A 16,368-nucleotide genomic window follows, 5' to 3' on the forward strand; every position below is an offset into this window, starting at 1 on the left:
TTGAATTTGTTTTGAATTTTCCAGGAAGTTCAATATTTTTATAATTTTACTTTTGACGCATTTTAAATGAATTGCCAATTTATAAAAATGCTGACCGAAGTGATCCCAATAATTTAATACAAACATACCCTACAGAATTAGTTTTTGATAGGCTTGTACGGAAACTTTAGAATAACAACATTTTCAAGTTTCAATTATAATACAATACACAGTAGATATCAATGTTTTTAAAATGAAAGATTTCCAACCAAACTACCAAACTCCAAAGTAAATTCAAAAGGGGGAAGTCAGTAAAATCTGACTAAATCAAACGTTAGACTATATCAACCAATGAACGAATGTAAAACGACTTAAGATATGCAATTAGTGTCACACTGAAGTTAACCTTTCTTCCTCTTCACTCGTAAAATAATAAAATAAAAAGTAAATATATATATTTATTCAATATCTTATCTTCAGAATATGTACACAATAGTTATATATACATAAACCAATAAATTGCAAAATTAAATGTATACATATTCTCAAAAGATATCTCATATAAACAAATAATAATAAGATGCATGTCAAACATCAACACCTTCCCTACAAACAATAATGGTATGTGCCACATTAAAGAAAGGTTATACCATATCAGTAAAACAAGGTAACATAAGGTTACTAGACTGACCATAACAAATTCACTAATATATTTAATATATTTCAGTATATAGGAAAAACACTCATTAATCATGGGGTTATTATATATTATCATGGATTCAATTAGATTATCACATTTTAATTCAGATCTGAATGCTATTTCAAATTTGGTTACTTTTCACCGGCAAAGAAAACAGAAAATGAATATAATTACTGAAGGGGTCAGTAGTTGTGATTCCAAGATTATGGTTATTTTTAAAAATAGATGGTTTGTGTCTTGCATACAAAATGTTAAGTCTTGTATCAATAATGAGTTTATTTAGATTTAGAATCAAAAGATTTGTTTAAACAGAAGCAATTGAATCTCTTACTTTCACTTACTATTGAACTGAGCTGTTTTAAAAAATTATAATATTAATAATTGAAAATAACACTGTAAATGTTTAAAGTCAGGATTTTGGTTTGTAAATAATTAAATATTTGGTAAAATTAAAAGACATAAAAATCTAATTTCAATTATGCTAAATGCTGATTAAACATAATCTATAAATAATGAGTCTGATTAATTTCATTTTTAGTGATATAACCTTTAACACTTAAAATTTCTAGTTGTTATTTTTTATGCTTTGATTCAATAATTCGTCTAATTGTTTTATAAAATAAAAAAATGTTAAAAAAATAATATAGAAAGTTTAGATATCTCACATTGAAAGCATTATACTTTAAAATATATCCAAATTCTTATTCAAACAAAAAAATTACCCTCTATTTTCCAAGAAGAAAGGCAACTCTAAATGTTTCTTACGTTTATTGTAAACAAAATTATTTTTACAGCTACTTTTTTTCACCTGAAGTCTTTTATTTAAAATTTCAGCTATTTTTTTGAAATTTAAAAATGTCATGAATGTTGGCAAGGTTAATTTTTTCCAATTTGACAAATGAGTATATTACATACATGTATAATTTGCATTGCCAGTAAATTAATGGGTTTTAGCAGATGGGTTAGCACCTTCAAAATATGGTTAGGTTAGCTGATTCATTATTTTGTCTAAAGTGTTCAAGTGCTCACATGGAAAAAAAATACCAATTGGCCATTACAAATTCTATTGCATTCTGGGTAATGTTTCAAAAAGCATACACCAAAATCAAAATGATGTAATTGGTTAAAAAAAAGTACTAAATAATAGAAATTCAAAAGATGATGTGACTTCGTTTTAATTTTATGGAGTGAAAAAATAAAACTACCAATAGTAATTCCAATTATGAAATAATATATCAAATATAACATGAAAGAAAATATCCTCATGTAACCTTTTTACATCCTAGCAATTTATCAAATTAAGTTTCAATTCATTAAGCTGTTGTACAAACAAAAATTACCCATAACATTTAGAAATACTGCATGCAAGACTTTTTTTACGTTTCTACATTTTCATTAGAAAATCTACATCAAACTATTTAAGGCAAGACAATATATTAATATATAAAAACATGTAATAAAATACATAAGTATCACAGTCGAACAATGCATAATGATGAAAAAATTGCCGTCATACAAATTAGAGTTCCTTCCCTTCTACCACAGTTTGTTTAAAAGGGGAAGTAACTAGTATGTCCTTGCTACACTTCCCTTTAGTGTCAATCTATATTTTGAAAAGTTGAAGGATGGTATTGGTTAGCTACATGTATTCAATGGTTAAAACATTACTGGACTGCAAGTTCTGAATTACAATCAGAAAAATTAAAGATAAATTTTCTGAGAGTTTTGAAATGCTAACAGCATCAACAAGTATAACCAAACTCGTTTTGAATGTTCCAAGTTAATATGTATGGATTATTTTTAGTATAACCAATGTTAGCATCCTTCTACTAAATCGAAAATACTAAAGGGTTATAGCTGCAAGGATATCTGGTATATGAATGTTCAGGTATCTGTTCGTGCATATAAGTGTTAAAGGTATAAAAATGCAGACAAAATTATAAATCAGAGTATGGTTTTATATACTGTTAAATCAGCCTTTGTTTGTCAGATCTTAAATTTGTGGTTTGCTCATTTGCACATTATCAAAAAAGGAGAACAAAAATTCTTCACATTCCTACTTCCTAAATACAATTTATCTTAATCAAAGTCTGTGGAGTTCTAATATTTATGTCAAAAATCAAATGTATGCATTTCTGAAATTATTTGAAAATAGCCAATGTTTAGTAAAGCCAATCCTTCAGAGCCCAGGGATATTGTCCATCCTTTTTAGTCAATACAGAGCATAAGAAATACCTTTTACAAGAAATATTGCTGACATCAGCAACTTCGTCATTTAAAGAATGAAAAATCAATTTCAACAGTACATTATTAATAATCCAATACACATTCTCATATTACTTTTTCATGATTATTACTTCACGTATTTGCCATCAAGTACGATATAAATCATTTATTGGTTGTTTATTAATTAAATCGTGACCACATTATTATTTCTAAATACAAAAGATGAGGTCTTGATTTGTAAGTGATACAACTATCCATTTTATTTGTCTAAGGTCAAAGGCTAAGAGAGTGACTATATAACATGTGACCATACCTGGACAGTATTAGTATCCAGGTATTTGTTGGTGAAGCTGATGCGTGACACTAAATCAACATTTAAAGAGCTCAGAGATTTAATCAGCAACAGAAAGCTTTAATAGACAGAAATTACTGTACAATAGTACTTTGCTTTTAATCTACTCTTATCAAATATTGTATTTCAATATGTTTCTTGCTATATAGCTAGCAGTATAAAGGTTTTTTTTTCATTTAATATCCATGTATAATTCAAAATGCTTCAAGGCTATATTCTATTTAAAAATTGTAGGAGGATAGGCAAAGAATTCTTATTTTTGTTCATGGTTCATGTGTCATGGATCATTGCAATTGGTCATTTATGGATTTATATTTGTTTCGTGTATGCAAAATTACTCAAATAGATATATTGGTTGTTTGGGGCTTTGGAATTCCCTTTTTTATCTTCTACATTTGTTTAAACGGAACAGCCCTTAGAATCTTAGTTCTCAGTTGACTGTCTTTCTGTTTAAATTGATTATCAGTTTGTCTGTATTGGAAATATTAAATCAGTATTTTCAGTAAAATAAAATAAATATAACTGTTCAAAAGATGGTGTGTTGACCTTTTGATTGATTTGGGGGTTTCTTTTCTTTCCTATTTTGGTTTCAACTGATGACTTTTTATTCATATTTGCACTAATTTGACCTAGATTAAGGGACATAACTCTTGAGAATCACTAATCAGTTTGTGTCAACCATTTTTATCAATAAATTCTAAGCTTCTAACAGATTACTCTAATTTCATTTCATATGTGTGCTCAAAAAAGCATAAATAAAACAGGCTTATACAAACACATTTACAATTTAAAGAGTTATGTCCTTTATCCAAGTCTATCTCTTTTGTAAATTCTTTTCCTATGGCATAATTAATGCACTATTGGTGATAAACCACATTAACCATTTGAAGATCTAGAGTTATGTCCCTTATCCAAAGTCTATATCCTTTGTTAATTCTTTTTCTATGACATAATTAATGCACTATTGGTGATAAAGCACATATAAACAAAATATCACAACAGAGAAAACATTACAATTTATATTTAAAAGGGAGACAACTTATATACTTTTAGATCAATCAGTTCAAACCAGTTTTCATGCATTTCAATATTAAATGTGTTTATTTTATTGAATTGTGCCCCAATTGTGTCCAGTATTTCAATTTAATCTTTTTTATGCTAATTTTAACTTCTGTACTAGGAAGGGACGCAGGGGATCAAATTTTGATGAGTCCCACTACTCCTTTACTAATATGGAAAATTTGTGTCTTTTAATCATTTTTTCTGATTTTTTACTGCCTATTATTCTTCTTTTCTCTCTTGTTTTTGAAATTCCAAGATGTCAATCTAATCAGTAAAATTTTTAGCTGAACAGTTATTTTACAATAGACATCACAATAGCACTGTTAAAATTACTGTATATGAAAAATTACTGTAAAACAAAAATACCAAAACATAACATTAACCATCATACAATATAACAGGAAAATTTACAATAAAAATCTGAATATCTAATTCTCATACACATATAAGGATTTCAAAACAATTCATCTTTTTTTTTCAAAATCTCGATTATATAACTATGAATTTGTCTCAATTGGATGTATACTTCTGAATGCATTAGGTGTTACACTAAAATTCAATTATCTCCCTTTAAATCAACAAATAGGGGAGATAATCCCTTTCTAGATGTTTTTTCCCCTTGTTATGTATAAGGTTAATATGTTATTCTCCACAAGAATAAAAAAAGATATCCTATATACAGTTATATAGCACTTTTAAATGGAAAATCAATTGTATTGTCTATCTGCATATAAATGACCTTGACCCTAAAATCTTTTTAACATTTGAAGCAGAATGGAAGATTTTAACATAAAACAGATATACTGACATCTATGACAATCAATATTCTGACAAAATTAAACTTTATGGTTGATTGTAATAAATAAATTGGCCTAAGGTCTTTAGTTCATTTTATCTTCATTTAGTACAAAATAGTCAAGGGCAGAAAATCTAGGTCAAATTTCTATAGAAACAGTTGAAGCAATACAAAAGGTTACCCAAGACATGGAAGGAAATTGAAAATTAACCTTGAAGGAAAAGTTATGTTGACACGGACATGATTGAGGTGTTTTAAGCAATTCACCGTTTTTTTTTTAATAAATTCCCAAGGTGCATATATGTAGCTGTTCCATACAATATTTGTAAAAATAGACATATATAATCGGTTATGATGACATATGAGAACATGTGACACGAAAAAGAAAAGTCAGACTTATCTTATTTATGGTGTTAAAAAAATTTGTATTGTTACATATATGGTTATATATAATTCCTGTCATTTCAAGCAATTCAAAAAGTTTGAAGGATAGAGGCAAAAATTCCATAAAAATAGGTTTTGTTCATAAGAAGTAATATATGTGTATAGAAATTCTGTTGATACCGATTGCATTGTTAAAGTATAAATAAAAAGGTTGCATTGTTAAAGTATAAATAAAAATGTAATTATAACAAGATTTACTGCATTCTTATAATGTTAAATAGTACAATTATTTTGACAGAAGAGCACTAAATGATTCTTTTGATCTTGATTGGCTGATATTCTGAACATCTCGGCATTCTGGTTTCTATGACGATTATAATGCGTAGAGACTAACACAGATCATTATTCCTCACTAGAATTTGATTCTAGAATATGAGATACATTTTCTCTCGATATATATTATGGTCATGATAAAGTTTGAGATTTCTTAAAACTCCTAAGTGACCCTGATGCTATAAGTCTGACGTTTGGTGTCTTTTCATATGTAATGCTAAATGATCAGAACGTGAAAAGCATCTATCACAAACTTTACAACGGAATGGTTTAGCACCCGTGTGTTTTCTATAATGTCTCGTCAGTTCATCTGATCGTGCAAACCTCCACTCACATCCTTCCCACGTACATTTGTATGGTTTTTCCCCTGCAAAAAATAAAACAGATTTACTATACATACATATAATGAGCTATTCTTGTGTCAATTTTTTCTGCAAGTTTATGCTTCAGACAGTGCGATAGTATTTTGCTAAGTTCATTCATCACTGATCAGCTAGAGTCAAGCTATGAAATGCACTGAATATTTGAGGTCATGTTTTTTGGTTTCAAAATCTACGGAAAAACATAGTGAACATTTTTAGTACATGGTGCAAAATGTGTATATTTGATTAAAATCATAATTGCTCAATGTTGATGACCTCATTATAACTTTCAGATAAAGAACAACAAAAGATCACTGTTTCTTTGCTTCGATTTTTACTGTGTGTGATGTGGTTTTGTGTCATGAATTGATACTCAATGCTAACAGGGAGTATCATAACTTTTCTCTTCTATTACCTTTCACTATATTCTGTTGTCTTTTTTCACTGTTTTTTTCATTACTGCTGATAAGTTACACTTCAGATCAGTTGTTTAAAATGCAAATATAAACAAGCTGAAAATTGTTATGTCAATTCAGTTTTTGCTTACTGAAATAATTCATGATTTTGACACCAATATTTTTTTTTTATTATTATTGTTTCAAGTGTCAAAGATAAAGTTTATTGTGTTGCACCTCACTGGTTGTTGATTCTGTTACCTTGGCACTACTTTTACTAACATACTTGTGTACAAGGAGATGCTTAGAGTGAGAAGTTTTTGTGCACTTTTTTTAACCCAATAAAACCTTATAATTCTACTTTTTGTTTTTAATGCATGTAATGTGGTTTTGTGTCATGAATTGATACTCCGGGGTATCCAGTGATATTGTTTGCCTTAAATTACAGGAGAATAAAGGCTTTTTCCCCACGGAGAAGAATCCCAATTTGAAAAAAAAACGGCTTAAAATTATTCCCAAATAGACAACTTTTTTCCCAAACAGTGCAGTCTCAGTAGTAATTGTGCATGAATACCAACTGAAAACACTCATTTAAAATGTTTTTCATGCTTAAAATGGCTATATGTTCAGATTTGAGGGTCTATTTATTTATCATCACTGATAATAAGAGGTCTTGTTTCAAATGAAGGTTTACCTCTTGAAAGGAGGTCTGCAAATTGAAGTTCCAGTCAAATTCATGGTTTATTATAAATTTCCCAATTTGATAAAATGACGCATATTTTCCCAATAAAAAAGGGTAGAGGTAGTTTTGAAAAAAGCCAACAATTCACTGGGTATCATAACCTTCCTTTTCTATCACCTTTCACAATATTCTGTTGATAAGTTACACTTAATGTTTAAAATACAAATTTCAAGAAGCCATAGAATGTTAAGTCAGTTCAGTTTTTGCTTACGTAACAATAATTTATGATTTTGACAACAATAAACATTTTTAATATTTCAAGTGTCAAAGACAAAATTTATGGTGCAGAACCTCACTCAGATTGCTTATTATGTTACCTAATAGCACTACTTTAACTAACCTACCTGATTGTGTAAAAGTGGATGCTTTAAAGTGAGACATTTTTGTTCACATATTTTTTTAACCCAATGAAAACCTTATAATTTTACTTTTAGTTATATAACATGAGCCAGTAAAACAACTACATAATTGTTAATTTACACACCATAACACTGTTATCAATAACCTACCTGTGTGTGTCCGAAGATGTGCCTTTAAATGAGAACTTTTAGTGTAAACTTTTTTACACCCATTATATGGGCACTTGTGATTTCGTCTACGCATGTCGGGACTAACATCTGTACGAATTTTGCCATTTAAAGCTACTGGGGGTCTTTGCTGAAGTGGTTGAGCTGTGTAAGGACGCGGTCGTCCATTAGCCCCACCGGGACTCGTGATATAATATCGCTGATGTCGCATCATTTCAGCTTGAGGTATTCGCACTGCCACTGTCGTTGTGCGGCCTGGTTGAGCAACAAGTCTTAGAGCAAATGGGTCATTAGATTTAGGAATAATAGGAGATAATGGAGGATCACTATGGTTACTGTCCCACGACACACCACTTGATGCAGAACTAAAACTATGTAAACTAATTCTATCGGAACACGGATCATTTAGATTTAAATGTGCTAACTGTTGAAGTCTTTCTTCCGTTTCCGTTTCATTTCCATCTTCATCATCATCATCGTCCTCGTCATCTGATCCTTCATAATCGTCTAAATCGGCTAAATGATGATATTCCCCATTTTCGTCCTTCATTTCTAATCGGATACCATCAGGTTCCGTATACTTTGATTCACAATTTACACAATCGTCCCATGGATTTGTGTCCGATATTTTTTTGTAAGAAGTTAATTTTGGTTCACTTTTTAAGTATCTTTCCATTTCCAAACAATTCTGAAAGAAAATAATAGAAAATGAGGTTATTTTGTTCGAGTACAAAAAAATAGTATTAAATCTAAGACTGATTTCACTTTTTACTGAAATCTTGCAGAACAGAGTATAGGCTTTACTCTTTGTAGAAGACATAAAGTGACCTATAGTTGTAACTTTCTGTGTCATTTGTTCACTTGTGAAGAGCTTATAATTTTCTCATTGGCAATCAAACCACATCTTCTTTTTTATAAGTAAGGAAGTAGTTAAATATCATAGTGTCAAAAGCTGATATACACAACATTGGCGGATCCAGGGGGAGGGTCCGGGGGTTGGAACCCCCCTTTGATTGGGCTGATCAATGCATTTGAATGGGACATATAGTTGGAACCCCCCCTTTTTCCTGGGTTGGGAATCCCATCTTTTTAAAATGGCTGGATGTACATAACATATATACAAGATAAATTAAATTTGATTAATTTGAAACTGCATTCTTAACATAAAAACACAACCATCAAATAACAATTATCTTCATTGTCAACTAATATAAAGATAATTAGTTTGTGGCAAAAACAAAAAACAAACATTATATAGCAAATAAATAACAATTCTAATATACTACCAATGACAATGCAACTATATTGTTCTTTGGTGATTAATACATGAAGCATGTCATAATTTACACGAAAAATGCTACAACTTGATTCACTGAGATAAGCCATTTACATTTAGGTTAAAAGTACAAATACTTTCTAGCTTAGCATGAAATAAATCAATGGCTATACGGAATTCCATTGAGAATTTTTTTATGAATAAAATATTCCCAGCAAATCATGTATGATGAAGATTTTTCAGTTTAGTTTTGTGTACATTAGGCACTTCACTAAATGTGTAGATGGCTTATAAATCCATTTGTTTGAAATGTTTCCAGTCAACATTCACATTATTTAGTGAAATGTTGATCACTTAATTATTGCAAGAAAACTTCAAGCCATCACAGATAAATATTTATTGATAAGTTAAGGTTACGTTTTAAAGCCACTTCCAGCACACTTTGCTACATCATGGTGGCAAGTTTTTAATGATGGAGGGAGCAGGAATCACAGGAGAGAACCCCCACTTATTAAATTGAGAACACCCCCCCTCTTTCCCCCCTAAAACATCAAATCCTGGGCCTGGGTTTAAAACTGATATGTCACTTTTAAAATAAAGCAAATGCATAAAAAAAATCTGCTTAGGTTAAATAAAACTGTGATTTTCATTTTTATTTAATATCTTTTAATTCAATATAACAACATATCATATATACTAGTGAATATGATATGATCTGCAGTGTAATAAATCTAATTTGTAACATAAATATGGACCAAAATGATATCATAAAATATCCACAAAACTTATATTAAAACATTGATTATACTCCAATACAAAAGTAAAGTGCTAAGCATTTCAAAACTGAATAATAGATTTTTTTCAACAGGTAGTATATCATACAAGTACGTAACTTTGAAGCAGGTAGATTAACGAGCAGTCATTAAGAAAATTACAAAATGTCCTCTTCTTACAAACATATACTTTTCTATATACACCAGATTAATGAATCTGAGCTTCTTCAAATCTTTGAAATATTTCATTAAGGAAAAGCAATTAAAAATTCATTTCAGGAATTCACAGGATTTAAAATTTTCAAATTTCCTTTTTTCATCCTACCTGCATTTAGAGACCACAATCAATAAATTAATTAGTGAGAGACATCAACATGTATCATCTACATAAAGTATTAAATTTAATGATAGATGTATGTTTCAAATATATACCTTGCATTGAACACCAATCCTACATCTCCTTTTATCTATAATGAATGATTTTTTTTTAAATCTGGAATAATTTTGATTTGTGGAAAATTGATAAGAGATTTATGATGAAAACTAACCCAAGGAAGGATGATAAGTAATGCATGTACGCATGCATGGCTGATTATTTAGTTATCTATATATGTATAAGATAGGCTGCTGTGTCATTACAAACCATGCAAGTTTTAAGTCTTATTTCCTGTTAATAACCTTCTTATGTACAGATCGATGAAATGAGTTGTGCAGCTCGGAACAAGGGTTATTTTAACACATTGATATACAGTATCACTATTTTACGAAATTTTCCTTTGATCTTGCTGACTTATAATTTCCTTTCTCTGAGAGATATGATAAATTATCGTTAGAAACTAAGGGGGCTTATGGCGTTGTCAATAAAATTTACAATGTCATCATAGATAAAATAGCGATAAACAGATTATCATTCAGGTCATCTCAACTTGATTGCTTTTCTCACTTTCCCCGTCCCGGCTCAAGCGAAAAAAATCATTTTTTAAAACGATCAACAATGATCTATAAGTATCAATGTTCAATTGGTTCCTAACCAATTTCAGTGGGTGTCAATACATACATGTATAGGCTGAAAACTGTTAGTTTTGTATAGACAAATCATAAGATTGTTACATTCATCATTACACCGAATCATGCTCCATTTGTAATTCAATGGGAAACAGAAGTATAGGTGTTATTTATATAGATCCTTAAATCACTCAAACATTACAACTCATCAATGTCAAGCTTCAGACCAAATATGAAGTCATTTTGTGTAGTCACTAGTGGTACTACAGCTTTGTAACTGACAAAAACTAATAAGTTCATCGAACATGTATGAGCAAACAGGAAAAAGGTGTCTGACAGGTCTAAAAAAAAATGCTCACATATACAACTCATCACTGTCAGTCTGCTGACCAGATGTCATGATGAAGCTATGACGAAAATATATATCAAGATCAGAGTTGAGTTTGTTTAAATTAGTGAAAAATTCAAAGTATCAGAAAACAGAAAGCAGATTTCATACAGATTTGAAAAGTCTTTACATTACAATTCAACACAGTCAAGCTGTTGATCAAATTATAGGTCTTTCAATTCCTTTAAGTATATATAATCTAAACTTTTTTTTTTTTTTATATAACAGACAGACAGAGAAATGGAAAGACTGAAAGACGAACAGACAAGATGAATCCAATAAACCCTCCCTACTTAATAAAGATGAAGGAGCATGCATTCTAAACCCAAAAAGCTCAACAGAATAATCAGTTTAATAAGAGTCAAGCTAATCAGAAGAATTACTAGTTACTATCGTTGTGTAATAGTTTCAGAAAAATTACATTTCAATTTATAAGCTGAAAATTTACATACTCCAAAAAGAATTAACCTAAAACATTTGAAATATTCAACCACTTATTTACAGATATATCACATATATATGCGTTAAGTTTCATACATGTGGCATGCCTTTAACATGCCATTACATCATAATATTATTATAAATTCAAAAAATCTTCAAAGTTTAATATGTTCATGTTCGCCTATAATACAATGACAGTTATTTAAATATTCTTCAGGAAGAATAAATTACAATTATTACATAACAAGGAATTTCAATTTGATGTGGGCTGGCATTTTATGTATATATAAATTTATGTTATGCATTTAAATTCATGAGACTTCTCAATGACATGCAAAAATTGGTATATAAGAAAAAGATTTTTTTACTTTTAGTCTCATGCCAGTCATAGTAGGTTCTTGGTAAAGCACCTAAAAGAGGAACACACACGAACACAGCTCACCCAATGCTGGAGGGCTATGTTATGGCCTTACTATATATTCCCTGGACAAAATATTATGAACAAATGCTGGTGTAGGAAGACACCAAAGACTGTACATATGTTGGGAAAGAATTTTCTTAAAAATATAAAGTTGAGGAAAAACTCAATATGGAGGTGCTCCAAATAAAGGAGGTTGTACTAAGAAGAAGAACTATTGATATCACACAATACTAAAAGTTCAATATTCAATAATCAATGACAGTGTGTTGCTATAAAATCCATTGATGACTATTTTCTTAGAAAAATGTTACTCATTCATATCAAATTTTAAACTAACATGTTTCCCCTTTTCAGGCCTCAATATAGCCACCTAATTGTCATGTTACATTCACAAAAGTTGTTATTATTGATCCCCTCCAGGTTACTTTTTTATTGATCAGGACATGACCTATAACCCATGACATAATTGGGCAATTAGTCAGTAATGTAAACATTGTATTACATCATGTTGTAAGTGCCTTAATCAACAGGTAGGTATTTGGTTTGACAAATAAATTACAAGGCATGAGTTTTGTCCCTTTGATATGTTGTACATGGTTTTAGAAATGAAAATTGATGGGAAAATCTTCACCTTGAGAACTGTAAAAAAAAAAAATGTACATATTTGTTAGTTGTTATAACAGATGATGTGTTTTTTCTTCAAAATTTGAGTTTCTTAACATCCTGGCTAGGTAATGAAATTTGAAATGTTGTCAATCAAATTTGTCATGTTACAGCTGGGACTATAATGGTCTTTAAAATATGTTGAAATAAACACTTTCCAAATTTTGGACAGCCTTTGCTCTTTTCGGAATTTTTAACTTCATCAGTATTGCTCAAACCTAAATATTTAAAAGCCAGGCTCATGCAGTGATACTTATTTATGCAAATGTGAGAATAAACTATAGGTCAAAAATTACAAATTCTCATTAGACTCATCATTACTTCTCTCAAAATGAACATAACAAAAACACCCTGAATTTCCATTATTTCTAAAATTCACAATCTACTTTTTTCAAGAGTAAATTTTTGCACTAAAGCCAATTATACTTGCTAATCTCAATTATCATTTGAAAAATTCCGTTAAAAGTACCAATACATCTGTTAACGACAGAGCACTCTTTGAGTCAATAGTCTATGATCGTATCTGTTTTTGACAGTGGAGGAAATCAATGACTAATTATATTCCCCCAATTAATATTCATATTTTGATATATTTATATCCTAATCAATGATCTAACTGTCTGTACAATGATAGCATCAATACAGACACAGAATCAGAATTGACTTATCTCTGCTTTGACCTCGCTTTACTGGTGTACATAACAATGGCAGACTGTTTTTAATGTAAAAATGGAAATGTCAAATCCATATTCTTTTCCTATTTCCAGACCTTGGTTAAATCCATATTCTTTTCCTATTCCCAGACCTTGGTTAAATCCATATTCTTTTCCTATTCCCAGACCTTGGTTAAATCATGGAAGTATTATATTGACAGGAACTACTACGACCCGACTTCAAACGTTTCATCTGCGATGCAGAGCTCAATTTAATGACATGTTAATTAGCTTGAAACATTACACGTTATTTACATACCAGCGTATGGTGCCCTACAATATTGTCATTCTCGGTTGATTTCAGGATTACGGAAATAAACGAAGAAATCGAAAGTTGTGATAAATTCTTAGGAAACAGCAATCGGCAAACCTCGGCAGATTCCGTTACCTTACATCTGTGTGTGCCGATTGAGATATTGATGGATTAATGCGAGTCATCATTAATTCTATAGAAAAACACATTGACGATGGAAATTTGTACCAAATTTATTGAATAAATGCCCCATTTTTATTGATTTATTTTTCGGCAGAAATTGGACTATATGTAATATATATCCCAAGTTGTGATTATATAATAACTACTGTTTACTCCACTGAGTGGCACACATTTCCTGCATATTTAAAACGATTTTAAATGATCGTTCTGATAAAATCAAAAGATCAAAGAGATTTTAGATAAATGTAGGAATTATTAAGCTTCGCTGCAAATCCAGGATAAGATCATTGGTTGGTATATACGAATGTTCAGCTGAACCCCGATGTGTTGAAATGTTTTTTAGTACTGTGACTCAAGCATTTGTATAGTGACATTTAATATACAAATTCTTGTGCGACTGTTCAATAATATTTACCAGTATCATTTGGACTGTTTCATTTGGTCGGATAGTAATAACATATTTTAGGGGACAGAAATGTATTACATAATTAGCTATATAACGTAGTTAGATATCTGTTTTCTTCTGCTATATTTTGTTGATTGGTACTTGCTCGATTAATTTTCGTATTGTAAACTGGAAATTTCTACTTTCCAGGTATCCAGTAACTTAACCATATATATTACTCTAAACTTCACAGTTTTAATATTTATCAAATATATTTATTGTTAACCGGTGCTAACCGGAACACACCTAAATCGCGATTTAAACTTCATCCAACTAATAAAATAATGTCACTCACTATTTCAAACCGATTTTCATTTTTTATGCATCAGTCGATTTGTTTAAATAAGTTGTTCATGAATAAAGGTCTACCGACACGATTGAAATAAGTAAAGGTGTTTTCCGACAGGTAATATTGTTAAGCTGTCTCGATTAAAACCATGTGATTAATAAGAAGTATCTCTGGTCAATTTATAACCTCAGAATCGCAGATAGTCACAAAAGAAATTGACGACAGCGTACTAATTAGACAGTTTCCATATCTTTTCTACAGGCTACCCTGCTTATAAATAAATGCTAATTAATCGTTGTAGTTCCTGTCAATACAATACTTACATTGTTAAATTCATATTCCTTTCCTATTCCCAGACCTTGGTTTCCAATATATTTTTTTTCTACTTTGATTGGCCACAATGTTTGACAAAAATTTTACAGAGAATATTAATTATCAAAATTGCTTTCTTTCTGCTATAGAGAAAATTTTTATTTTAGGAACAAGGATTTGTACAAGATGTTGATATACATATTTAGTGGCGGGTATGTGACTTGCAGTATTACACAGTACAAAAAAGCCAAAACATGCATTACTTTAACATGTTTAACATCAAAATGGTTCCAACCCCCTGGGGCAAAGTTGATCTTCAATGCATTTCTTTTTCTTTTTAAGTCTCTTTATTTATTTAGCTCCTGAATTATCAAGCGATTTTTATCTCTATTGCTTTCAAATTTATGGGTTTGGGGTGTTCCTGATGAAGGTTAATATATAAATAACCTTGAACCCTATGAAATTAATAAAGTGTTGTTTTCATTAAATAATTACCTTTTTTTCATTAAAGGATAATATGTTTTTTTTTCTTCTATCAAACTAATTTCCATCTAGTATCATGAGTGTTATAAATAACTGTATACAACAACAAAAAATCCCTAAATACCAGTAACATAATATATAATCACTTTGCTAAATGATTATACATTCCATATTGCAGACCTTCAAAGTCTGTGCTTTGCATTGCATGTCATTCTTATAATGTTAAGCTTTAGAAAGGATGTCGAAGGGCACTATCATTTTCTATGTTCAGTGGACCATGAAAATAGGATAAAATCTCTAATTGAACATTAAAATTAGAAAGATCATTCATTCCATAGAGAACATGTTTACTAAGTTTCAAGTTGATTGGACTTCAACTTCTTCAAAAACTACCTTGACCAAAAACTTTAATCTGAAGCGGGACAAATGGACGAACAGACGCACAGACCAAAAAACATAATGCCCATAAATGGTGCATAAAAACCAAGAGAAATAGTATCATTGCAAATGAGACAACCATCCCCAAGGTCAATTCATTTGACACAGATGTAAGCATACTAGTACATTTTATATATGGAAAGATAATTGCAACATATTAACTTTGACAGCTGTTACATTAACATCATATAAATTACAGTAAAAGTGCAGAAAAAAATCATCTCAAAATTACAGGTAATAATTAAAGTTAATATAAAATTGCTGCACTATATTATGCAAAAACTATGAAAAACCAATAATATCTTGTGAAATTTTACAAAGTTTAAAATTCCACCCCAAAAAAACACAATTCAACTTATTTTTCATTACAGTAGTATGATTTCAATATTCATTACATTGTACAAAAGAGATAAGGTTACTTTTGCCT

At 30.0% G+C, this 16,368-nt stretch overlaps 1 protein-coding gene across 1 annotated transcript in view; it reads right to left on the reverse strand.

Moving 5' to 3' along the window:
- Nucleotides 1–423: 423 nt before the first annotated feature.
- LOC139502776 (Krueppel-like factor 6) overlaps nucleotides 424–16,368 on the reverse strand; it is a 51,762-nt gene continuing 35,817 nt past the window's right edge. Inside the window, exons 2-3 of the mRNA XM_071292360.1 lie at nucleotides 7,841–8,546; nucleotides 424–6,199 (exon numbers count right to left, since the gene is read on the reverse strand). Of these exons, the coding sequence (XP_071148461.1) occupies nucleotides 6,012–6,199; nucleotides 7,841–8,546 (894 nt within the window). The 3' untranslated portion in view covers nucleotides 424–6,011. The remainder of the gene's footprint in view (nucleotides 6,200–7,840; nucleotides 8,547–16,368) is intronic.

This window comes from Mytilus edulis, chromosome 14, assembly GCF_963676685.1.
Source record: "Mytilus edulis chromosome 14, xbMytEdul2.2, whole genome shotgun sequence".
Lineage (NCBI taxonomy): Eukaryota > Metazoa > Mollusca > Bivalvia > Mytilida > Mytilidae > Mytilus > Mytilus edulis.